We start from the raw sequence: 24,799 nt of genomic DNA on the forward strand, positions 1-24,799 counted from the left end.
AATAAGGTCAGTTGTTATTATTAATTGATAGACAATCAAAAAAGTAGAATCTGAAAATGATGGAGTGAGACTACTATAATTAGAATTGTTAGAGAGTTCTTATCAGTCAGCTAGCTGCCGCGAAGACATAGTCTAAAGGCAAATACTATAATGTTGTCATGATAGAAAACTGTGGGGATGGATTCTCAATTCTGAACATTGAATTGTACTCGCTTCTTACGACTGCGCTCTACCGAAACCGAAGAAAATTGTGTGCGAAAATGAGAGACCCAGAGAAAAAGAGGCATTTTTCAAGAGAATCCCGGTGAAGCGCAGTTGAGCCTATCTCATATTAATTTCTCAGAGCACTTACATTTTTATCTTCTGTAGGGCTCTTATAGTGTAGTGGTGAATCTGAAAGTTAACACCTCGGCCAGTGCATGGAGTTCTTTGTAGTAGTCCTCTAGATTACAAAAATTTCTAGCACGAGGTGCACAAGTCACTTCCTTGGATATCGCTGGGTATTGGTTTTGAGAGCGATCTCATCATCGATTAAGGTTTCCATTTCTGTAATATTTTCGTTAGATTTTTGTTAGTTTCCTTGACTCAACGATGATCAGAAAAACCATTTCGATCTCCTATAGCAGCTTCATGCAATTTGACCATTCGATTTTCAGTCTTCCGGAATTTTCCGTAATCTTGAAGTTTCTTGGCATTTCTTTTCCTCATCCATTATTTTCATGATGTTTAAGGTTTCAGTGTTTAATCAGATTTTACGACTTTAAAATTGAATAAAATTGAAACTGATAGGTGGTCTCACTCCTCCGACTTTTTAAGCATGCTTTGTCTTCTTTCCTTGTTGGATTTTAGCTTTAATCATTTTCTTCTAGATTATGCAACCCCTTCTACATTTCCTTGATGACCACATCCCCCGTTGGCGGTGGATGACCACCGCTCAGTTTAATTTCCAACTGCGAAATAAACGTCCGGTTTATCTAGAATTTCTCCACCGAAACGAATCAGGAATCATCCAATTTACCGATGATTGGTATGTTCTTGCTAGATCCTTCAATTTATCTTTATTGTTTTTGTTTAGGTCGATCGACCGCACTCTCCTGTACCGAGGCCGGAAAGTGACTGTTCAGCAATATTTTGAAAAGCGGTATGGATTCTTCCTGCAATATCCAAGAAGTAGGATAGTCTTCCTTATGGGAAATTCCGGATCTACCTACCCACAGGAGAGCATTATATGCGAATGGGACTGATTTCTCGTTATTGTCTCTTCTCGTCGTTTAGTATTAGGCTGTCTTTTCTTTTCTATTGTTTTTTTTCTTTGTTTGATAAAGTTACCTATTTTCCAAGACGTCTTATGTAGAACTATCAGTGTTCATCTTAAAAGATGAATTTCGATGATTACAGGTTAAGTGCGTAGTCTTGTTCAACGTCTTACCAAAGTGAACCTTTCTCTGTGCTCAATTCGGTTTGGTAGAATATTTGTATGCGTGATTTCCTTTTTCTCAATTGTTTTGTCAAAACTGGTATTTTTCATAACTTATAATAGGGGAAATTTATTTTTTTTTAAATGAAATACTTTATTAAAATTTTTGATTCCAAATAAACTTTATATGATCGATTCATTGCTCAATGGGGAAGAAAATATATTTATGAATGATAAATGTTGGGGAAGAGTCGAATATGAGTTTTGCTTTTCTTGCAGTTTGGTTACAGTAAACTTCTGAAACTCATTCACATAACACCAGTTGAATGCTCAATCATTTATTATAATTAAAACATTATGGGTATATCAGAATTTCCAATCCATTCAAACTCGTAGATTTTCCATCCAGTAAGGCTCTCTTCGCTTTTTTCCATTCTCATCTCAGCATTTCTCGGTGGTAATCCAGCTTGTTCTACAGTAACCTTCACAGTCATTGGAGTAATAACAGATTTCCACGGACTAGTGAAAACTTGGGTGATCTCGAAGTGAGACTTTAGAGTGTTGCCAGGGAATTTGTTCTCTGTGATTTGGAAATTTAGAAAAATTATTCTTTTTTAATGCAATTAACTTACCGCCAGTCATTGGAACCTCCGAAAGTTGTGCCAACAATTTCCAGTTCTTCACATAAATCGCATGACGGATCATGTCCAATTGGGATTCTACGAGCACACAGTTCATCAAATTGTTTCCAGTGCAATCATAATTATGGGGAACGTCACGAACCGGATGGTTTAGGTGGCCTAGCCAAGCAGTGGCCAAGCCAGTTAGAAGGAGGAGAAGGAGTGGAAGACGCATAATTTGATGGAGGAACAGCTAGGAGAGGGACGATTTATATAGGGGTATCATAATTGAGTTAGGATGGTTTCCCAGAGCGGAGTTTTATGACGATGTGATCGACGACTACTATGGTGAGAATAGATGATCAGAGAGCGGTGATAAAATATGAGAAATATAAAATATGTATTTAGGAGATCAAGGATCAGTACAGTAACCAGAGGGAGGCAAGGATTGTTTTTCAAAATAAATTGGCTTTGGGACGTTTCAAAACCAGCTGGTTGGAACCCGAGACACTTGGTAACCTTCACATTGATGGAGAAAACGTTTTTTCGTTGGTTTATGTTTTTAAGTATAACAGCAACTTTTCACAGCTTTTGTGAGTTTTATTACTTTTGTCTCGAGAAATCTACTTTTGACTTCTGAATTTAAGCGTGAAAATAATCAAAAATTGGAATGACCTTTTGGGAGGAAGATATTCTTTTTTTTTGAAATAACCTTCAACGTGACATCGTAAACCAAAACTCGAATCGATAAGGTCATTTTGATTATTTCTACATATTTTCAAACTTCAATCGATTATTTCCAAATGTTCTCCTTGAAATGGTTCAATACTCCATCGATCGGCACAACTGAGAAATCGCCGAGAAAACTAGAAGGACCAATAATGAATATGCCGGATTTGGTGATGAAAAAGATTATGGAAAATGTTGATTTTACCACGATGTAAGTTTTGTTTTAAAAGGATACATACAGTAATGAACATAATTTTAACAACTGTTGTCGTTTTCAGTTGAAAATGTCTATTCACAAAGTTGGACATTTTCAACTGAAGAAGAAGACGATCAAAGTTGCTTAAATTGTGGGCATTACTGTAAGTATAGAACATCTCCATTTCAGGCTGAAACTTCGAAAAGTGTGTCACTCGTTCCGAAACTTCATTGATGAAACGAAACTGGATAATGATTTGGCAAGAGTCAATATCAATGTGACACCGTCAGCAATATATGCGATTCTCAATTTTGCTTCATCATCTAGGGAATTTGTATACTTGTATTACATCAGATATGGGAAGAACTGTTTGTTCAAAATCAGAGAAGGAGGAATTGAAGAAGCTAAACTCATAAAAAACCAAGATTTCGTTGATGCATTTTTCAACGACTTTGGTTTTATTTTAAGAAACCAATCAAAACCGTTGAAAAACATGAATATCGATAAATTGTCATATACACCAAATCACTACGACCAAGATCTTAAAACTACGTATTCAATTAATGAATGGTGCACTAGTACACGTCAGTTAAAAGATACTTTCGACGCTGGCAAGCATCTGCGTGAGATAAACAAGAAGTATGCGTTGCAACCAACTGACGATAAATTTCATGATCGATTTGATTGCATTCTGAAATCAAGAGTATCTCCCATTCCTATAAAAAATCTGGAAATGAGAGTTTTGCGACCAAGTTATTTTTTGAATATGATTCGCCTTATTGATATGAATCAGTTGAGGGGGATTGAGATATCGAAAGCGTATGAGGAGAACGATGATGAAGATGGAAAACAGCTGGATTTGAATGAAATCGTGGAGTTGGATGTGTTCAAATATATTCAAAACTGAATATTAGCGATTTCAAAGTATCAGTGCCTCTGGAAACATTTCTACATATACCGAATCTGAGAGTTTCCGTTTCAACACTAACTATTGAAGATGTTCTGTTGATAAAGAAGGTGAGTGAATGACATTGTTGTTCAGTTTCTCTTTATCTTTATTTCAGAACATGATGACTTCTTCCAACTGTCAAAATCTCGTTGCGTTTACTACGATCGCATAGAAGACAAGGATACAGTACACAACACCCTTGGACATGCGAATCTTCACGATTCGCATGTCCGAGGTTATATATTATGTTGGTACTTCAAACTTCCGGAATCAGATCAAGCGCTCGAAATCAGAAATTATGGCAAACGCTTTTGGTTCACATGGACCAACGCTTTATGGATTCCTAAAAATGATGTGGTTTATTGAATAAACATTTTAATTTATTTGTTTTTTTGGTACATTTAGCGCACAGTAGTGATAATTTTTATAATAGAATCGCTGCTACTCAATACTATAATTGCTTTTAGTAATTTTGTTTTCTGTAACCCTTTGGAACCTTCTCGGACGTTGTAGTGACTGTTTGTCCAGATGTCCATCCAGATGCCTGATTCTCTCTCGTTGTTTTAGTACTTCACTGATAACATACTTACTGATAAGACATCACATCAACTTTCTCCTTTCTACTATTCATATTACTCTCTTCCCCCTTATGTGAGCAGCCGGTTGCAACGCTCTACCTATTTTTGGGTTTCCCTTTTGGAAACCTTTGATTTTTGTTGAGAACTATGTATTTATTTTATTCTCGATTTATTTTTTGATAATTGTAGTGAGGTTGGTTTTGTGGAAGAAGTTTTCGGACTTAAAAGTGTTTTTAGGCTGAAATAAATGTAATGTGGCCAGAGGTTGAACTTAACAAAGATGGAAATGAGGTTAGTTTTTTTTTCAAAACTGATAGAAAACCCAAAAATCATGGAGTGAGACCACTATTATCAAAATCGCTGCATTGTTATCAGTCAGCTAGCTGCCAGAAATAGTTTGTTGTCTCCAGTTAGGGATAGTCTAATTCGAAGGGTAAATACTATGTATAATGTTGTGGTAATACAATAATGAAAATTGAATTGTGCAGAAACAATATATATCCCTCAAAAGGTAATCAACTTTGGCAGTTTTCAGTGGAAAATGATCAAGGGTATTTCGGTTTCACCTGATTGTCAGACAAAGTATATTTTGTATGTGTTGTACAGAGCACAAATAGCACATCATTTTTGTTGTTGAATATTTTTTGGTAAGAATGAAAGTTACAGATTGTCAAAGCAAAAGTTCCAAACATTCGCTGATATGCACCGAAATTAGTCGATTAGCTCTAATTACCGGTAACTTTCAAGATAGTGTCCATACTAAAAAATGGTCAACAACAAAAATTATGTGCGGTTTTTGCTCTGTCCAACCCATACAATGTATTATTTGTCAAACTATCATGTGACACAGAAATACACTGTCAAAGTTGGTCATTTACCACTGAAAACAGCCAAAGTTGATATCCTTTTGAGCGGTACTGTACTTCAGTGAGTAGTAGAATCCATCTTGCTAGATCCTTCAATTTACCTTTATTGTTCGTGTTTAGGACCATCGACCGCACTCTTTTGTACCGAGGTCGGAAGATGAGTGTCCAGCAATATTTTGAGGAGCGGTATGGCTTCTTCCTGGAGTACCCCAGAACTCGCATGGTATACTTCATTGGTAGTTCCGGATGTACTTATCCCCAGGAGAGCATTATATGCGAATATTATTAATCTTCTCTTATAGTATCTTTTAGTTGTCCTCTTTAGTTTTTTTTTTCTTTAATAAAGTTACGTTTCCAAGACGTCTTATGTAGAATTATCAGTGTTCATCTTAAAAGATGAATTTCGATGATTACAGGTTAAGCGCGTGGTCTTGTTCAACGTCTTACAAAAGTGAACCTTTCTCTGTGCTCTATTCGGTTTGGTAGAATATTTTGTATGCGTGATTTCCTTTTTTTTTCAATTGTTTTGTCAAAATTAGCATTCATCGAACTTAACGATTTCCTTCAAAATTTTGATCTATGCTCAAATAGATCTGTGACTTGGGTCGTTTTCGGCGCCGTGCGACTTACAGTAGCGAGCATAAGTGAGTACCCCTACGTACTTTCATGTGTAACTCAGCTGAATCGTGTCCGTTTTGCATTATTTTTTTTGAAAGATAGCTGAAATATCCAGTAATAAGAACATAAGTTTTTTGAAAAAGTTTTAGTTCTGATTTTTTTCGATAATTGATTTTTCCTGATTGTGATTTAAAAATTCGAAAAAAAACTTTTTATTTTTCTCTTGGAGTTATTCAGTTTTTGATGTCAAAATGATGGAAAATGCTCAAATATACAAAAAATTATGTTGAATTGATTTTTGAAACTCTGAGCATTGTGCCAGAGCTCCAGAAGTCAAATCTAATGTTCTCAGGAAAATCATCATAACTCATCAAAAAATGCTTCAAATTAGTCAAAACATGTACCAAAAGATGTATCTTAAGTTTTTCTACAAATCAACATCAAAAAGTAACAATTTTAGAAAAAATAATTTTTCAAATTTTTTTCACTCAAAAATTATTTTATTCCCATTTTTTCTCAATTTTTGATATTTTTTGGGTATAAAAAGAACAAGAAATACAGCCATAAGTTTTATTATGTGCGAAAAGACAATTTGCATAAAGTTTTTGGAAAGTATGTTCATTTTATAGTCAGAAAATATCAAAAATTGAGAAAAGGAAGATTTATAAACGGTAAATAGTAAAAATGTGGCAAACATAGGTTTCCGGGGACATTGTGCAAAAAATACTGAATCTGATAACAAAGAAGACTCTGCAAGTTTCAGAATCCATCTGGAGAACCACCCATAACTGTTACCGTTGTGCACCAAATGGTTCCATCGGAAAAGCTACCAAAAATTCACCACATGGAGAGGAAACTGGACAACGGAAAAACCGTCAGACACACCGCTCCTTCTTTGAAATATTCTCCTTTATTAATTAATAAACAACTATGAAATCAATCGAATTCGTCAAAATTCGATAAAAAAGCAACTGAAATATAAACTATGAGGCTGACGTTTAACACTGTCTTTCAGTTACAAGCAACATGATTTTACCAACAAAAAAAAACACGGCAATATCCTCAATCACAGGCAGAAGCCACCATTGATCCGACAAGGTCTATTAGTTCACTTCAAAATTGGTATTGATTTAACCTTTTAAGAATAAAGATATTTATTTATTTTTGAGATAACCTTCAACATGACACCGTAAACCAAAACTCAAATCGATAAGGTCACACGACCAATTTCTATCATTTCTACATATTTTGAAACATCAATCAATAATTTCTTCCCAAATGCTCTGCTTGAAATGGTTCAACACTTCATTGATCGTCAAAACTAAGAAACTGCTGGGTTACGAACAACTAGAAGGACCAATAATGAATATGCCGGATCTGGTGATGAGAAAGATAATGGAAAATGTTGATTTTATAACGATGTAAGTTTGTTTTAAGATTATGCATGACTATAGAACACCTCCGTTTTAGGCTGAAACTTCGAAAAGTGTGTCACGCGTTCCGGAACTTTATTGATGAAACAAAACTGGATAATGATTTGGTACAAGTCAATATCAATGTGAGACCGTCGGCAATATACGCGACAATCTATTTTAATTCACAATATGAACAATCTGTAAACTTCTATTACATTAGATATGGGAACAACTGCTTGCTAAAAGTCACGGAAGGAGGGAATGAAGAAGCTAAATTCATAAAAAACCTAGATCCTGCAGATGCATTTTTCAACGACTTTGGTGTTATTTTAAGAAACCAATCAAAACCATTGGAAAACATGAAAATCGAGAAATGGTCATATGATTGGTATACAGGAGAACACTACGACCTAGACGTTATCAACAGCCTCCAAGCTTCATCTTCAATTTATGGATGGTGCACTTCGTCACGTCCGTTGGAAGATTTCTACGAAATTCACGACCATCTGAGTAAAATAAACGACAAGTATGCGATGCAACCAATTGCCGATAAATTTCATGATTGTTTTGATTGTATATTGAAATCAAGAGAATCACTCATTCCCATACAAACTTTGGAAATTGAAGTTTCGCGCCCAAGTTATTTTTTGAATATGGTTCGCCTCATTGATGTGAAACAGTTGGAAGGGATCGTGATATCGAAGGCGTATGAGAAGAAAAATGAAGAAGATGGCAAACAGCTGGATTTGAATGAAATCGTGGAGTTGGATGTGTTCAAATATATTCAAAAACTGAATATTAGCGATTTCAAAGTATCAGTGCCTCTGGAAACATTTCTACATATACCGAATCTGAGAGTTTCCGTTTCAACAATCACTATTGAAGATATTCTGTTGATAAAGAAGGTGAGTGAATGCACTTGTTGTTCAGTTTCTCTTTATCTTCTTTTCAGAACATGATCACTTCTCCAACTGCCAGATCTCGAAGGGTTTACTATGATCATATTAAAGACGAGGATACAATAACCAACACCCTTGGACATGCGAATCCTGACAATATTAAACTACACTGGTACTTCAAACTGCCGGAATCAGATCAAACGCTCCAAATCAGCAAGGAAAATTATGACAGTTGTTTTTCATTTACATGGACCAAAACAGTATGGATTCCTAAATATGCGGTTGTTTATTAATTGAATAAAAATTTTGAGTTTATTTATTTTCTGTCGTTAGTTCATTTATATCGGGTCTGATTCAGGCAGTTAAATTTTGTGTAGGCACTAGAGTCAGTGAGGGTAACATAGTATTGTGAGAGAGTGTTGAAATATATAGGTTTATACAGTCAAATGAGGGTTATGGACTAGACAGACAACTTTAGAAAAGAATTTGAAGAACTTGGGGGGTGGGTATGCCATTTAGCACTATTTGTTTCAGTAAAATTGACATTTCCCTCTTTTGTTGTCTAATGGTCTGAAATTCGGCACAAAGGTAGTTTTAAATACGCTGGTTCTAATGCACTTTACTGTTTGTTGATACCTCTTCTAGAAGAAAGAAGTTATGAATGAATGTGTTTCGATCTCTGATTTTCTTAAATCTACCAGAGTTGCATAAAACTCCGACAAACATTATATAAAACCAGCCTGTCTTCCCCGCCTTCGGCGGTTAAGCCGGCTGGCCTCTTCTCAATTACGTGGCAACCCTTTTTCGAAAATTTTTCCGAATGAAAAATTAAAAATTGAAAAAAAATTTGAAAAATTTTCTCAAAAATCCCATACCCCTGAAAAGACGGGCCGGGCCGGGCCGGGCTTTTTACGGGCCGGGCCGGCCCGTCATTTGACAAGTATGGTGCCTCAGACAGACAGACAACGCCCAATTGTCTTTTATATATAAGAATGATAATTGGACACGCCCAATTACTGAAGATTTGTGCTCTAAATGCAAGAAAAATACATAAAATCGAAACTTTATTCATTCATTGAACCACCGCATCTTCAGAAATACATAAAGTTTTGATCCATGAAAAAGAAAAACAGTAGGGATAATTAGCCTTGCTGATTTGAAGCATTTGATCTGATTCCGGAAGTTTGAAGTACCAGGATACTTTATTATCGTCAGGATTCGCATGTCCAAGGGTGTTGTGTAATGCATCCGCGTCTTTTATAGAATCATAGAAAACCCTTCGAGATTTGGCAGTTGGAGAAGTGAGCATGTTCTGGAAAAGAAGACGAAGAGAAATTGTGGGATTATTCACTCACCTCCTTTATCAAAATAACATCTTCAATAGTGACTGTTGAAATGGAAACTCTTAGAACCGGTATATGAAGAAATGTTTCCAGAGGCAATGTTACTTTGAAATCACTGATACTCAATACTGGAATACAATCGAACACATCCAACTCCACAATTTCATCCAAAGTCGGTTGGTTTCCTTTTTCTCGATCACTATACCCAGGTGTCTTCCTTATCACGATCCCTCTCAATTGTTCCACATCAATGTGTTCAGCCACGTTCAACAAATAACTTGATTCAAAAATTCTAACATCTAGAATTTGAATAGAAATGGGAGATTTTCTTGATTCCACGAGTAATCTTTTCAAAAAAAAAAAAAATTCCGATTCAGGACAAGAGGTTCCAAAGATCAAACTGCAAAAAAAATAAGAATGGTACAAACGGATCTTAACGCAGTGGTCTGGAACCCAAAGAGACAAATGCAAATGATTAGGATTCAATTTCTTATAAACTAACCGTTTTTTTTTACTTTTCAGAATGCCAGAAGTGAACAAAACCTTGTTCCTTAATAGTGGAAATGTTGATTTTTTTCAAAGTACTGTATTCAAGTTTTTGATTTTGAATATATTTCATGACGAATGGATAATTACTTGCTCAGAACTGCTTAAATTTGGGGCAGTTCTGAAACGCTCATGCCCGGAAGTCGGAAGTAGATTTCTCAGGACGAAAATCTCACAAAAGCTGTCAAAAGTTGGTATCTTACTGAAAAACAGCTCATAAATTAACGACGTTTTAAATCATTTTTCCCTCTAAATTTTCATTTTCTTTTGCAGTTCGTTTTCGCATACCCTTACCTCTAGTGTCTAGTTAGAACTGCCTAAATCAGACCCGATGAAATGATGGTTAAACGTTGTTATAAACAAATTGACGACAACAGAGAAATAAAATCGAACTTTTATTCAATCAATAAACAACCGCATTTTTAGAAATCCATGAAGTTTTGGTCCATGTGAATGAAAAACCATCTCAGGTATTTTTGGGCCAAGTTGCCCTCAAATTGGGCCATTTGGCGCTGAAAATGGGCATGGTGGCCCATTCCATGAGGGCCACTATGCCCATTTTGAGGGCCACATGGCCCATTTCGTGGGCAAAATGCCCAGATTCGCTACAACGCGCGGCATTCCGCTCCCTTTGCTCCTTCCCATTCAGCAATATAATTAACCAGATTACACATCTTTGTACTTTCTACTATTTATTTGTCAAATTTAAACACAAAAAAATAATAATTTCAGTAATTATGGGAAGTAATAGGGTAAAATAAACTAAAATTGTCAAACTATGAGATGGAGAATAGGAATACAGAAGAAGGAAATAATTTTTCGTGAAAACTACAAGTATTCAAATTACAACAAAAAATTAAAAGTAAATGCAAAAAATTTAAAGATAGAAAACGGTGAAAGATAGAAGAAGGTGAGGAGCTGGATAGCGTAGTTGATGATGATTATTGTGTTGTTGAAATAATTTTTTGTACAGCTGAAATTTCATGAAAATTGAAAAAAAACAAATTAAAAAATACTGTCTTACCTGATGAGCAGTGTGCTCCACCGATACTTCAAAACCGATTTAAATCGGTTTTTGGTAAGAAAATCGGTTAAAATATTCGTCGGTTTTTAGAAAAATAAATCGATTTCTCTCCGGGGAAAAATCGGAAGAAATCGATTTTCTTCGATTTTGTTTTGAAAAAAAAACCGTTCGATTTCGGTTTTCATCGGTTTAGAAACCGGTTAAAAAACCGATTATTCTTCGATTTTTACCGATTTTTTCCGATTTTCATCGGTTTTTTCTTAAAGTTCAAGTTCTACAGTAGTTTGTCACGTTTCTATCATATTTTGCACTGTTCTCAATTTAGATTTTATGTTAAAATTAATAATTTCTCATTTTTGTTCAAATTTTCTATAAAAATAGAAAAAAACGTGTGACGTTATTGAAACGTGACAAACTACTGTAGAACTTGAACTTCAAGAAAAAACCGATGAAAATCGGTAAAAAATCGGTAAAAATCGAAGAATAATCGGTTTTTTAACCGGTTTCTAAACCGATGAAAACCGAAACCGAACGGTTTTTTTTCAAAGCACAATCGAAGAAAATCGATTTCTTCCGATTTTTGTTCGGTTTTAAATCGGTTTTTGTTTTTGAAAAACCGGTTGAAATTAACAGATTGAAGAAACGATTTTCACCGGTTGAAAAAAACCGGTTTTTCTTCGATTTTACCGCCGGTGGAGCACCCTGCTGATGAGTCGAGCGTAGATTTTTTTTAAATCTTATGTTTGAATAAGTAGCATAAAATTGAAAGACGATAAAATTGTAAAAGAAACGAAATAAATTAGAAAAATTGTGGCGAAAAATCAGAGTGTGCAGTAGAGCGCGATTTCTCAACTTGTGCCCACTCCGTGCCCATGCTGTGCCCATCCATCCTCACCAAGCGCCCAACCTGTGCCCAAATCCACCAAGTGTTTCCTATCTCTCAACCTGTGGCCCAACCTGTGCCCACTGGGCCATGTGGCCCTTTTTGTGGGCATTGTGCTCTATTCACGGGCCACATGGCCCAATCGAAATTTTCGTTGCCCAACCCCTGCCCAAAAATACCTGAGATTGTAATAATTTGCCTTGCTGATTTGGAGAGTTTGATCTGATTCCGGAAGTTTGTAGTACCAGGATATTTTATAATTTTCAGGATTCGCATGACCAAGGGTGTTGTGTAATGCATCCTCGTTTTCTACGTGATCAAAGTGAACGCAACGAGATTTGGCAGTTGGAGAATTGAACATGTTCTGGAAGAAAAGAAAAAGAAAAACTGTGCAACAAGTGCATCCACTCACCTTCTTTATCAACAGAACATCTTCAATAGTTAGTGTTGAAACGGAAACTGTCAAATCTGGTATATGTAGAAATGTTTCAAGAGGCACTGTTACTTTGAAATCGCTAATATTCAATACTTGAATATATTTGAACACATCCAACTCCACGATTTCATTGAAAATCATATCTTTTTTATCTTTTTTAGCACTCTGCTCACAAGACTTCCTTATCACAATCTCTTTCAACTGTTTCATATCAACGAGGCGGACAGTATTCAAGAAACAACTTGGATGCAAAACTTCCGTTCTTAGACTTTGTATAGGAAGGAGGGATTCTCTTGATTTCAAAATGCAATCAAAACGATCATGAAATTTATCGTCAGTTGGTTGCAACGCATACTTCTTGTTTAATTCATGCAGATGTTTTTCAGCTTCATCGAAATCTTTCAACGGACGTGACGAAGGGCAGCATCCATAAATTGAATTCGTAGCTCGGTGGCTGTTGAAAACATCTAGGTCGAAGCAACGTTTTGGATAGAAATCAAATGACAATTTCTCAGTTTTCATGCTTTTCAACGCTTTTGCTTGGTTTTTTAAGATAACACCAAAATCGTGGAAAAATACATCTACAAAATTTTGGTTTTTGATGAGTTTCGCTTCTTCCATTCTTTCTTCTTCGATTTTGAACAAACAGTTGTTCTTATATCTAATGTAATAGAAGTATACAGATTTCCTAGATGCTGACTAGTGAAGCAAAACAGATAGTCGCATATATTGTTGACGGTGTCACATTGATATTGACTTTTGTCAACTCATTATCCAGTTTCGTTTCATCAATAAAGTTTCGGAACGAGTGACACACTTTTCGAAGTTTCAGCCTAAAATGGAGATGTTCTATAGTTACAGTAATCTTCATAATCTTAACAAAATTAAATTAAAAATAAGAACGACTTTACGCGAACAGCTAATTTTAGGACCGACCAGCCCATGATGGTTCAGGAGTCACCTTTTGATGCCAGTCTAAAAAATGGAAATTATAGAAATTTTGTTTTGATCTCTTTGTTACATGTCCCTTGGTTGGGTCATGTCTTCCAGTCTGTCTTTTACTGCGGCCTAGACTTCTGGTGCGGTCTAGAGGACAGTTTCTTTTTCATACATTCACAAAAGTACACATTTAGAATAATTGAGTTTATTTATAAAAGGTTAGTAAGGGGGACATATATAATTGGTCTAACTATGAGATAAATATTACATAATTATGTTATCGTTCGGTTGGGGATTAAATGTAAAAGAAAACTAAAAGAAAAAATGTCGAAAAGGTTGAGCAGAGGAGGTGTTCTCTCTGCGACCAGCCAGCTGACTTGCCGAAGGCAATGCTGACTGGTGCCTCTTCTTTTTCTTTCTTCTCTCTTTCTTTTTAGTAAAAGTACCTAGCCTAGTTATCGGTATTCTTCTTGCTCCCTCCTAAACATCTTATATAATTCAACATACTTGCAACTGGGGCAGTCATCAGCCTTGTTCAAGAAGTCGTATGGAAGTTTTTCAGGTCTTTTGGATGAGCTTTGGATCCACCGAATGAAGCGTGTCCTGTCTGGAAATCAAAAAGAAATACAACTCCTATTTTAATGGAAAAATATGTAAGAGTGTGCCACGGTGTCTAAAATCACTACATATTACTTTCCTGCTTCAAAACGGAAAAAATTGAAGTTTTTTTGGAAAGGTCGAATTTTTGACTATACCTCACAAGAATTCGATCGAAAGCTAGTTATGCATCAAGATTTTGGATTTTTAAATGTAAATTTGTGAACATTCAAAAATAGGCGCCATTTCTAAAAGTGTCAATTAATAAGTTAAGTAAACTTTACAATATTTCAAAATAAACCTACTCCATTAAACAAATTACTCTTCATCTGCATCGATCACTTACTGCCAACGTCCTTGTCTTGAAATTTTTGCCTTCAAGATGGTGTTGAAGATGACATTCTGGAATTTCATGTGAATTTTTAGTTTTCAGTTCAATATATACTCATACTTTTCGAGAAAAAGTTAGTAAGAGCGCTCAAATTAAACTCACAATTTTACCCGAAGTAATCCACACATGTAGTTGCTTTCCATAATAGAAATAAATACATAGAATCTACTAGAGAATACAAGAATAAATAACTAAATAGAAATAAAATGAATTCACAAAAAATCAAAATTCAAAAAAAGGGGGCGAATTCGACACAAGAACTCTTCAGTGGGGCATATTGAATATAATAGTAAAGCTGAGGGAAGGAAGAAAATATTTCAGAGGTGAGGGAGAGAGATAAGAGAAATAGAGAAAAAGGGAAATGGGACACGGAACAACAACTGCTTGGGGGGTTCAACGAGCAGTTATTGTTCCGTGTCACCCTGAAAAAAAGAGAAAGAGAGACATGGATAGGAACGAAATGAATAAACAAATGTCGTAGTTTAGTGAAGAGGGAGAGTTTTGTTTTATTACGACGGGAAAAAATGGGGTCAGAGGGGAAATTTTGGGGAAAGGGAGAGTGGTGAATGGACATCCGGACGAGAGGGACACACATTCATTAAAAAAAAATAAAACGGTTCCGTATCGTTGATTCAAACACTCAAGAGAAGTCTTTTGAAGACGCCCGTTTCAAACGACCTATAAATTGAGCCATAGTGTACTCGATTTCGAGTACTCAACCTGTTGATTAATTATTATTATTATTTATATTAATTTACTCTATCATTTTCATATTTCTTTCATTATATTTCAAATATCTTATGGCCTCCTCTTTCTATTTGTCATCTATATTTGTTAACCTTTTTCTCCCGTTGCCCTTTGTTTCTGTTTCTGCATTGTAACATTACTGTTTTCTATCCCTCAACCCTCTAAACACGCCCCTATTTCCTTAGTTTGTTCCTCTCCCTCTTTTTCCTCACTCTTCACCTATCACCCAACGATTTATGTGACCCACGAATCGTTCCCCTTCAATTGTATTTTACTGTTAACTCGTTCGGCTCTATTACAGTTTAGATGTCCTTTAAAAACTCAAACGTCCCTTAAAACACTTAAACGTCCCTTAAAACACTTAGACGTCCCTTGAAACACTTAAACGTCCTTTCAAACTCTAATTTTTTTAAAACGTCCTTTCAAAAGTTTAGACGTCCCAAAAAACGTTTAAACGTCCCATAAAATGTTTAGACGTCCCTTGAAATCCCAAAATATAGTTCTGAAGACTTAAACGTCCCAAAAAACATTTAGACGTCCCAAAAAACATTTAGACGTCCCAAAAAACGTTTAAACGTCCCATAAAATGTTTAGACGTCCCTTGAACACTTTCAGTGGCTTTTAGTGTTGAAGGGACGTCTAAACATTTTTTGGGACGTTTAAATGTTTTTTGGGACGTCTAATTATTTAAAACCAATTTTTCAGACTTCAAGGGACGTCTTAATATTTAATGGGACGTCTAAACATTTTTTGGGACGTCTAAATGTTTTTTGGGACGTTTAAACATTTTTTGAACATATTTGGGATCCGAAAGGACGTTTAAATGTTTCAAAGGACGTCTAAGTGTTTCAAGGGACGTCTAAGTGTTTTAAGGGACGTCTAAGTGTTTTTTGGGACGTTCAAGTTTTCAAAGGACATCTAAACTGTAATAGAGCCACTCGTTCTAATAAACTTATTATTGAAAGAGCATAGTCTATTGAACCACTGCATCAAAAGGACTAGATATTTCATCTGGCCCCAATTTACATAGGTATTTTCGACTACGGGGAGTCCATTTCTGCAGGCAAAACTTGCTAAATGTCTATGAGAGCCGAGTTATGAGCTTTCAAACTTTTAATGTGGTTAAGCTTTTTCACATGGAATTCCAAATCGATAAGTAGTATAAGCAAGATATGCTTATTTTTGCAACGTACGAGCACAGGTAAACCGCTGGGGAACATAAATTGAACCGCGCGGTGCCGTATATACGGCCAAATTGGAATTACATGGAAAAACCATATGAAAAGTTTGAGAGCTCATAACTCGGCTCACAGAGATATTTAGCAAGTTTTGATTGCAGAAATGGACTCCCCGTAGTCGAATATACCTATAACCAAGTTTATAGGTCGTTTGAAATAGGCGTTTCCAAAGACTTCCCTTGTCAGACATATGGATATTTTGAAATCCGGACAAACAGACTTCTAGACAGACATTCCCTTGCTCCCAGTGTCTCTCAGTCATGGATGTGCGGAACTGAAATAGGAAATTGTTTGATATTTCCAACTTTTTTCGGAATTTTTTCCATCGGAAAATTTTCATTTTTCCTAATTTTCGGAAATCTCCAATATCTGAGAAATGTTTTCAAAAAACTTTGCGTCCCAAATTTCCGAAATTTCTAATACTTTCGTGATGATAAAACAAATTTGAGTTCTCGAAAAGATGCCAAAACGTCACACCTGTGTCAAAAATTACAAAATGTTTTGTTTTTACTGCATATTTATTGATTTTGATTTAAAGTTTTTCGGAAATTTTCGAAAATTTTAAAGTTTCTGAAATTTTCGAAATGATTGATTCGGAATACTTCCGAGCTCCTAAATTTCCGATGTCTGTTTGTCTAGATTTCCGGCTCCGGGACGTTTGGTAACCTTGACATTTTGAGACAGAACGTGGTAAATATCATGAATAGGGAAAGTCTCGACTTGGGTGGCCTAGAAATCTCAAAAATTAGAAAAATCGTTTGTAACCGAGCTTAAGATGGCCTATAGATTCTATATTTTGGGTTTCTAGTCCTCGCCACGCCCCCGCTCTCAACCCCGGTATGTGGTGTCTGTTTGTTCAGATGTCCATCCAGATGCCTGATTCTCTCTCGTTGTTTCAGTACTTCGTTGATAAGACACTTACTGATAAGACATCACATCAACTTTCTCCTTTCCACTATTCATATTACTCCCCCTTTGTGAGCAGCCGGTTGCAACGCTCTATCTATTTTTGGGTTTCCCTTATGGAAACTCTTGATTTTTATTGAGAACTATGTATTTATTTGTTTTATTCTGGAATTATTCTCTGCTGAAAGTAGTTTATTCTGGAATTATTCTCTGCTGAAAGTAGTTTATTCTGGAATTATTCTCTGCTGAAAGTAGTTTATTCTGGAATTATTCTCTGCTGAAAGTAATACTGAAAGGATGGAAATAAGGTTAGTTTTTTTTTCAAAATTGATAGAAAGTAGAACCTGAAAATGATGGAGTGAGAGACCACTATAATTAAAATTGGTAGAGAGTTCTTATCAGTCAGCTAGCTGCCGCGAAGAAATAGTCTTAAGGCAAATACTATAATGTTGTCATGATAAAAGACTGTGGGGGTTTGGATTCTCAATTCTGAATATGGAATTGTACTCGCTTCTTACTACTGCGCTCTACCGAAACCGAAGAAAAATGTATGCGAAATTGAGAGACTCAGAGAAAAAGAGACATTTTTCAAGGGGATTTCGGTGGAGCGCAGTTGAGCCTATCTCATTTTTAGTTCTCAGAGCGCTTATCTTCTGTAGGGCTCTTATAGTGTAGCAGTAAATCTGAAAGTTAACACCTCTAACCCAGTGCATGGAGTTTTTTATAGTACTCCTTATCAGATTACGATAATTTCTAGCACGAGGCGCACAAGTCACTTCCTTGGATATCGCTGCTTGGTTCTGTAGGATTTTACGAAGACTTTCTTCAAGATCTTTAATAACTTCGCTTCAAAACGGTAGGCTGTCGAAGGTATTAGTTTTGAGAGCGATCTCATTGAGGTTCCCATTTCTGAAATATCATCGTTAGGTTTTTGTTAGTTTCCTTGACTCAACGATGATCCGAAAAACCATTTCGATATCCTATAGCAATTTTATGCAATTTGACCCTTCGCTTCTCAGTCTTCCGGAATTTTCCGTTATCTTGAAGTTTCTTGGAATTTTTCACCTCATCCATCATTTTCATGATGTTTAAGGTTTCAATGTTTAATTAGATTTTACGACTTTAAAATTGAATAAAATTGAAACTGATAGGTGGTCTCACCCCTCCGACTTTTTAGGCATGCTTTGTCTTCTTCCCTTGTTGGATTTTAGCTTTAATAATTTTCTTTTAGATTATGCAACCCCTTCTACATTTCCTCGATGACCACATCCCCCGCTGGCGATGGATGAGCACCGCGCAATTGAACTTCCAATTGCGGAATAAACGTCCGGTTTATCTAGAATTTCTCCACCGAAACGGTGCAGAATCAGGAATTCTCCAATTCACCGATGATTGGTATGTTCTTGCTAAGTCATTCAATTTACCTTTATTGTTCTTGTTTAGGTCAATCGACCGCACTCTCCTGTATCAAGGCCGGCGGGTGACCGTTCAACAATATTTTGAAGACCGGTACGGATTCTTCTTGGAGTTTCCCCGAACCCGCATGATCCTAGGAAATTCCGGGTCTACCTACCCGCAGGAGAGCATTATATGCGAATGGTATTAACCTTCTGTTATTGTCTCGTTTAGTTGTCCTTTCTGTTTTTTTTCTTTAATAAAGTTACGTTTCCAAGACGTCTTATGTAGATCTATCAGTGTTCATCTTAAAAGATGAATTTCGATGATTACAGGTTAAGTGCGTAGTCTTGTTCAACGTCTTACCAAAGTGAACCTTTCTCTATGTTCTATTCGGTTTGGTAGAATATTTTGTATGCGTGATTTTTTTTTCTCAATTGTTTTGTCAAAACTGGTATTTTTCATAACTTATAATAGGGGAAATTTATTTTTTTTAAATGAAATACTTTATTAAAATTTTTGATTCCAAATAAACTTTATATGATCGATTCATTGTTCAATGGGGAAGAAAATATATTTATAAATGATAAATGTTGGGGAAGAGTCGAATATGAGTTTGCTTTTCTTGCAGTTTGGTTACAGTAAACTTCTGAAACTCATTCACATAACACCAGTTGAATGCTCAATCATTTATTATCATTAAAACATTATGGGTATATCAGAATTTCCAATCCATTCAAACTCGTAGATTTTCCATCCAGTAAGGCTCTCTTCGCTCTTTTCCATTCTCATCACAGCATTTCTCGGTGGTAATCCAGCTTGTTCTACAGTAACCTTCACAGTCATTGGAGTAATAACAGATTTCCACGGACTAGTGAAAACTTGGGTGATCTCGAAGTGAGACTTTAGAGTGTTGCCAGGGAATTGGTTCTCTGAAATGAACAAAAATAATTCTAAGAACTTTTTGAAGCAATTAGCTTACCCCCAGTCATTGGAACCTCCGAAAGTTGTGCCAACAATTTCCAGTTCTTCACATAAATCGCATGACGGATCATATCCAATTGGGATTCCACGAGCACACAGTTCATCAAATTGTTTCCAGTGCAATCATAATTATGGGGAACGTCACGAACCGGATGGTTCAGGTGGCCAAGCCAGGCAATGGCTAAACCAGTTAGAAGGAGGAAAAGGAGTGGAAGACGCATCGTTTGATAGTGGGACAGCTAGGAAAGGAACGGTATATATAGGGGGTCTGTAATTGAGTTAGGACGGTTTCCCAGAGCGGAGTTTTATGACGATGTGATCGACGACCATTGAGGGAATTGATGATCAGAGAGCGGTGATAAAATATGAGAAATATAAAAAATGTATTTTCTAGATCAAGGAACAGTTCAGTAACCAGAGGGAGGCAGGAACTTTTTTTCAAAATAATTTGGCTTTGGGACGTTTCAAAACCAGCCGTTTGGAACCCGAGACACTTGGCAACCTTGACATTTTGAGGGGAAAACGCTTTAAAACGTCGTTGGTTTATGGTCTGTTTTTAAGTATAACAGCAACTTTTCACACTTTTGTAAGTTTTATTACTTTTGTCTCGAGAAATCTACTTTTAACTTCTAAACTTAAGCGTGAAAATTATCAAAATTGGTATGACCTTTTCGGAGAAAAATATTCATTTTTTGAAGTAACCTTCAACGTGACACCGTAAACCAAAACAAAACCGATAAGATCACACAACCAATTTTGATTATTTCTACATATTTTCAAACATCCGCCAATAATTTATTTCCAAATGTTTTGTTTGAAATGGGTCAATACTCTCTTGATCGGCAAAACTGAGAAATTGCCGTTTGGTGAAGAACCAGAAGGACCAATAATGGATATGCCGGACCTTGTGATGAGAAAGATTATGGAAAATGTGGATTTTATAACGATGTGAGTTTGTTTTAGGTTGATGCATACAGTAATGACCATAATTCTAATAACTGTGATGTTTTCGTTGTCTCACCAAGAAAATGTTTTATGGACAATACAGATCAAAAGTAGTGCTCCATTTGTGTAGTTGACAATTTTTTTGTACAGACACTCCCTTGAGAGTTATTGTAATTTTAAGACAAACTACTCAAAGATTGCACTGAAATTTGTCGATTTAAGAGAATTTACTTTGTCAATACGTAAATCTTTAGGAAATTCATGTACAAAAAAGTTGTCAACTACACACTTGCAAAATATCGGCCCGGCCCGGCTCGGCCCGTCGGCCCGGCCCAGCCCGACCCGTTGCAAGTATGGTCAACAACAAAAATGGAGGTGATAGAATTATGGACGTTACTGTAACTATAAAGCATCTCCATTTCAGGCTGAAACTTCGAAAAGTGTGTCACGCGTTTCGAAACTTCATTGATGATACAAAACTGGATAATGAGTTGAAAAAAGTCAATATCAAAGTGACACCGTCATCGATATATGCGTTTTTCAATTTCGCTTCAGCACCTTGGAAATCTGCAAACTTTTATTACATTAGATATGGGAACCACTGTTTGTTAAAAGTCAAGGAAGGAAGAATTGAAAAAGCTAAACTCATAAAAAACCAAGATTTAGTAGATGTATTTTTCATCGACTTTGGTTTTATTTTTAGAAACCAATCAAAACAATTGGAAAAGATGAATATCGAGACATCATCATCTGATTGGTATATACCAAATCACTATGACCGAGATGTTATGAACAGCCACAGAGCTACGTATTCAATTTATGGATGCTGCACTTGTACACGTCCTTTGACATATACCTTCGAAGCTGAAAAGCATCTTAAAAAAATAAACAAGAAGTATAAGTTGCAACCAACTGCCGATAAATTTCATGATCGATTTGATTGCATTGTGAAATCAAGAGAATCTCTCATTTCTATACAAAAATTGGATATGAGAGTTTTGCGACCAAGTTATTTTTGAATATGGCCCGCCTCATTGATATGAAACAGTTGAGAGGGATCTGGATAAGGAAGACAACTGAGTATAGTGATAATGAAGATGGAAAACACCTGACTTTGGACGAAATCGTGGAGTTGGATGTGTTCAATCATATTCAAGTATTGAGTATTCGTGATTTCAAAGTAACAGTGCCTCTTGAAACATTTCTTCATATACCAGATCTGACAGTGACCATTTCAACAATCACTATTGAAGATGTTCTGTTGATAAAGGAGGTTAGTGAATGCACTTGTTGCACAGTTTATCTTTATCTATTTCTTTCAGAACATGATGACTTCTCCAACTGCCAAATCTCGTAGGGTTTATTATGATTCTATAAAAGACGCGGATACATTACACAACACCCTTGGACATGCGAATCCTGACTTTAATGAAGAATCCTGGTACTTCAAACTTCCGGGATTAGATCAAATCCTCCAAATCAGCTGGAAATGGCATGACACTTGTTTTTCATTTACATGGAACAAAACTTCATGCATTTATAATAATGCGGTTGTTTATTGATTGAATAAAAAGTTTTAATTTATTTGTTTTTTTGGTGCATTTATCGCACTTTAGTTATAAATTTTTATAATAAAATCGCTGCTAGCCCGAACTAGAATTGCTCATAATAATTTCGTTTTAGTTTTCGCTCACTCGAAAAGCAGTGCGTCTGAAGGATCTTGAAATCTATCTTTTTATATAACGCATTCTCTGTAAGACTCGATCATGGTCACTGTAGGTAGGGGCGTAGGGCGGCTATGTTAGCTACAGCTTTGAAACATTCAAAGAACGTTTATGAGGACATGTGCAACACATATGCACAATATTGGGTCGCAGCTCCGGGTTACTGTAGTACGGTAGGTGCTCATAGGTCAAAAAATGAACTTTTTGAAAATTGATCGGGGGAAGCTGAAATTTTCAGCATATGTTGAATAGGAATAGAGTATTCATTTCACAAAGTTTCAAAATTTTTTTAACTTTTTCAACCAAGTCATGGTCAAAAAACACACTTTTTTGACCGATTTTTTGAAACCTAAATTAGGATTCTTAATCGGAATTTCCGTATTCCAAAACTATTTTTTTAACGTTTGTTATTATTTTTTCTACCGATCAAAAAAGAATTCATTGAAAAAAACCTCGGCTGAAGGGTTGAAATCCAATCGAGAAAAAACAAAAAAAAATTTTTTTGTGAAATTTTTGAAATTTTGTTTTAGAAATGCATAGTCCTTGTGATTTGCAACATTTTTTGTATCAACACTTATGTCTTAACTCTTTATCATTACATAGAAATCTTGAATTTAGTGGAAATCTTCAATTGAGCGGCATGTGATTTCCAGCTGTCGCGTAAGAGTGGCATACACAAAATAAATGTTTTTGTTCAAGTAATTTTATGATTGGGCTTTGTTTGACACTAAACTACTCACTGTAGAAGACAATTCGGTACGTTTTTCATTCACATAGTTGTGCATCAATTCAATTAATATCTCACATGAGAATCTCTTGCGTTGGGAACCGCAGATCTTGATTTTTTTTTTGTAAAAGACATTACTTGGTCTTACTAAAAAACTCCTAAAGTAGTAGCGGCGTTCTGCCAAGTTTTGCTAAAAAAATCGATTTTTTGTTTTTTTGGAAAATTTTTTAGTCGACTCACTTTGGCTCTTCATAACTTCTCACATTTTCAATATTTTTAGAAGATTTTTTTTGCAAATGATTGGTAAAGGCATGTTCTTTATTTTTGCTTGTTAAATTATAAAGCTACTACCTTGTCGGAATGAGATAATTTAGGAACTACTTTTATTTTGGAAAAACGCTCTCAAGAGACCGAGTCCATTCCACACCCCCTCCATCCACTAATGCGCACCAAACGTTTCAGGCGCATTTCTCGTGCTTTGCTGCAAGAAACGCGCAAATACTAGAGAGCAGTGTGAATTTCCGGAACGTTTCGGTAAAATTTACCGGTAAATTTACCGGTAAATTTACCGGAAAATTACCGGTAAATTTACCGGTAAAATTTTCCGGTAAATTTCCGGTAAATTACCGGTAAATTTTCCGGTAAATTTATCGGTAAATTTTCCGGTAAATTATCGGTAAATATTTACCGGTAATTTACCGGTAAATTTTTACCAAAAAAATTTACCGAAACGCCCATTTACCGGTAAATTACCGGTAAATGAAATGAAATTAATATTTTTGGATTTATTTTTACGTGTGAAAAATTCCAAATATTTTTACACGTCATCTGACCTTTCACGCGCCCTGTTTAATTTATCGCCGGAATTTACCGGTAAATTTACCGGTTTTACCGAATTTACCGGTAATTTACCGGTAAATTTCAACTAGATTTACCGGTAAATTACCGGTAAATTCGGTAAATACCGGAAATTTACCGGTAAATTTTCGGTAAATTTTTACCGGTAAATTACCGGTAAATTACCGGAAAGCGCATTTACCGGAAAGTAATTATCGGTAAGCACACACTGCTAGAGAGGCACTCCTTCGAAAATTCAAGATTTCACTTAAAAAAATATGAATAGAAATGCTCATCAACAGAAAAGAAATTATTGAAAACCTACATTGACAACTTTTCAGACACCCATTCCGATCCGAGTCGGGTCAGAATTACAGTTTCAGTTAAATGCTGACTTTTTCACGTTTTTACAGACTTTTTTGGAGATTTTCGATTTCAGAACAACAGTCTTATCATTAGAAAGCCCAATTTATAAATTTAAACAATTTTTAGTCAAAATTTCGACATAGTTAAAAATTACATAAACGCACTTGTGATGGCTGAAAAATGCATTTACTTTGTGCCTTGTGTATTTAAAACGACTTATATAAGTGTTAGAAGCTTGACTGACAGACAATTCTTCCAGAAATTCCGATTTTGGAAAAATACAGCAATTCAGAAAATTTCAAAATGTAACAACTCGTCACAGACATAATATTTTTCGATAATTTTGCTTTTTTTATTTAGCCAGATGTCTAACTCGAAAAACACAGAGGAAAAATTTTCGAAAAAATGTCGAAAACACTCTTTTTTTTCGAGGAATACCGAATCTTCAATTCATTAAAAAAATTGGCAAAAAAAACACGAAGAG

General features: G+C 35.6%; 7 protein-coding genes across 7 annotated transcripts; 4 read left to right on the forward strand and 3 right to left on the reverse strand.

Moving 5' to 3' along the window:
• Positions 1-1,764: 1,764 nt before the first annotated feature.
• Positions 1,765-2,272, reverse strand: GCK72_011214 (uncharacterized protein; the record flags this gene model as incomplete). Its single annotated transcript, XM_003094051.2, has 2 exons — positions 1,765-1,997; positions 2,050-2,272. 2 exons carry the CDS (start codon positions 2,270-2,272, stop codon positions 1,765-1,767), a joined length of 456 nt encoding a protein of 151 aa, XP_003094099.2.
• A 568-nt stretch (positions 2,273-2,840) lies between these two features.
• On the forward strand, positions 2,841-3,869 carry GCK72_011215 (uncharacterized protein; the record flags this gene model as incomplete). Its single annotated transcript, XM_053728293.1, has 2 exons — positions 2,841-2,977; positions 3,152-3,869. The coding sequence occupies 2 exons, from the start codon at positions 2,841-2,843 to the stop codon at positions 3,867-3,869; spliced, it is 855 nt and encodes a 284-aa protein (XP_053587870.1).
• Positions 3,870-7,251: 3,382 nt separating this feature from the next.
• On the forward strand, positions 7,252-8,580 carry GCK72_011216 (uncharacterized protein; the record flags this gene model as incomplete). The annotated part of the gene is made up of 3 exons (XM_053728294.1): positions 7,252-7,394; positions 7,444-8,293; positions 8,341-8,580. The coding sequence occupies 3 exons, from the start codon at positions 7,252-7,254 to the stop codon at positions 8,578-8,580; spliced, it is 1,233 nt and encodes a 410-aa protein (XP_053587871.1).
• Positions 8,581-9,359: 779 nt separating this feature from the next.
• On the reverse strand, positions 9,360-13,041 carry GCK72_011217 (uncharacterized protein; the record flags this gene model as incomplete). Its single annotated transcript, XM_053728295.1, has 4 exons — positions 9,360-9,599; positions 9,643-9,907; positions 12,263-12,447; positions 12,496-13,041. The coding sequence occupies 4 exons, from the start codon at positions 13,039-13,041 to the stop codon at positions 9,360-9,362; spliced, it is 1,236 nt and encodes a 411-aa protein (XP_053587872.1).
• A 6,390-nt stretch (positions 13,042-19,431) lies between these two features.
• Positions 19,432-19,937, reverse strand: GCK72_011218 (uncharacterized protein; the record flags this gene model as incomplete). Its single annotated transcript, XM_003094049.2, has 2 exons — positions 19,432-19,664; positions 19,715-19,937. The coding sequence occupies 2 exons, from the start codon at positions 19,935-19,937 to the stop codon at positions 19,432-19,434; spliced, it is 456 nt and encodes a 151-aa protein (XP_003094097.2).
• A 584-nt stretch (positions 19,938-20,521) lies between these two features.
• GCK72_011219 (uncharacterized protein) lies at positions 20,522-21,680 on the forward strand (the record flags this gene model as incomplete). The annotated part of the gene is made up of 2 exons (XM_053728296.1): positions 20,522-20,664; positions 21,086-21,680. The coding sequence occupies 2 exons, from the start codon at positions 20,522-20,524 to the stop codon at positions 21,678-21,680; spliced, it is 738 nt and encodes a 245-aa protein (XP_053587873.1).
• Positions 21,681-21,682: 2 nt separating this feature from the next.
• Positions 21,683-22,223, forward strand: GCK72_011220 (uncharacterized protein; the record flags this gene model as incomplete). The annotated part of the gene is made up of 2 exons (XM_053728297.1): positions 21,683-21,934; positions 21,984-22,223. The coding sequence occupies 2 exons, from the start codon at positions 21,683-21,685 to the stop codon at positions 22,221-22,223; spliced, it is 492 nt and encodes a 163-aa protein (XP_053587874.1).
• Positions 22,224-24,799: the final 2,576 nt, after the last annotated feature.

The sequence above is a fragment of the Caenorhabditis remanei genome, chromosome III, assembly GCF_010183535.1.
Source record: "Caenorhabditis remanei strain PX506 chromosome III, whole genome shotgun sequence".
NCBI classification, from domain to species: domain Eukaryota; kingdom Metazoa; phylum Nematoda; class Chromadorea; order Rhabditida; family Rhabditidae; genus Caenorhabditis; species Caenorhabditis remanei.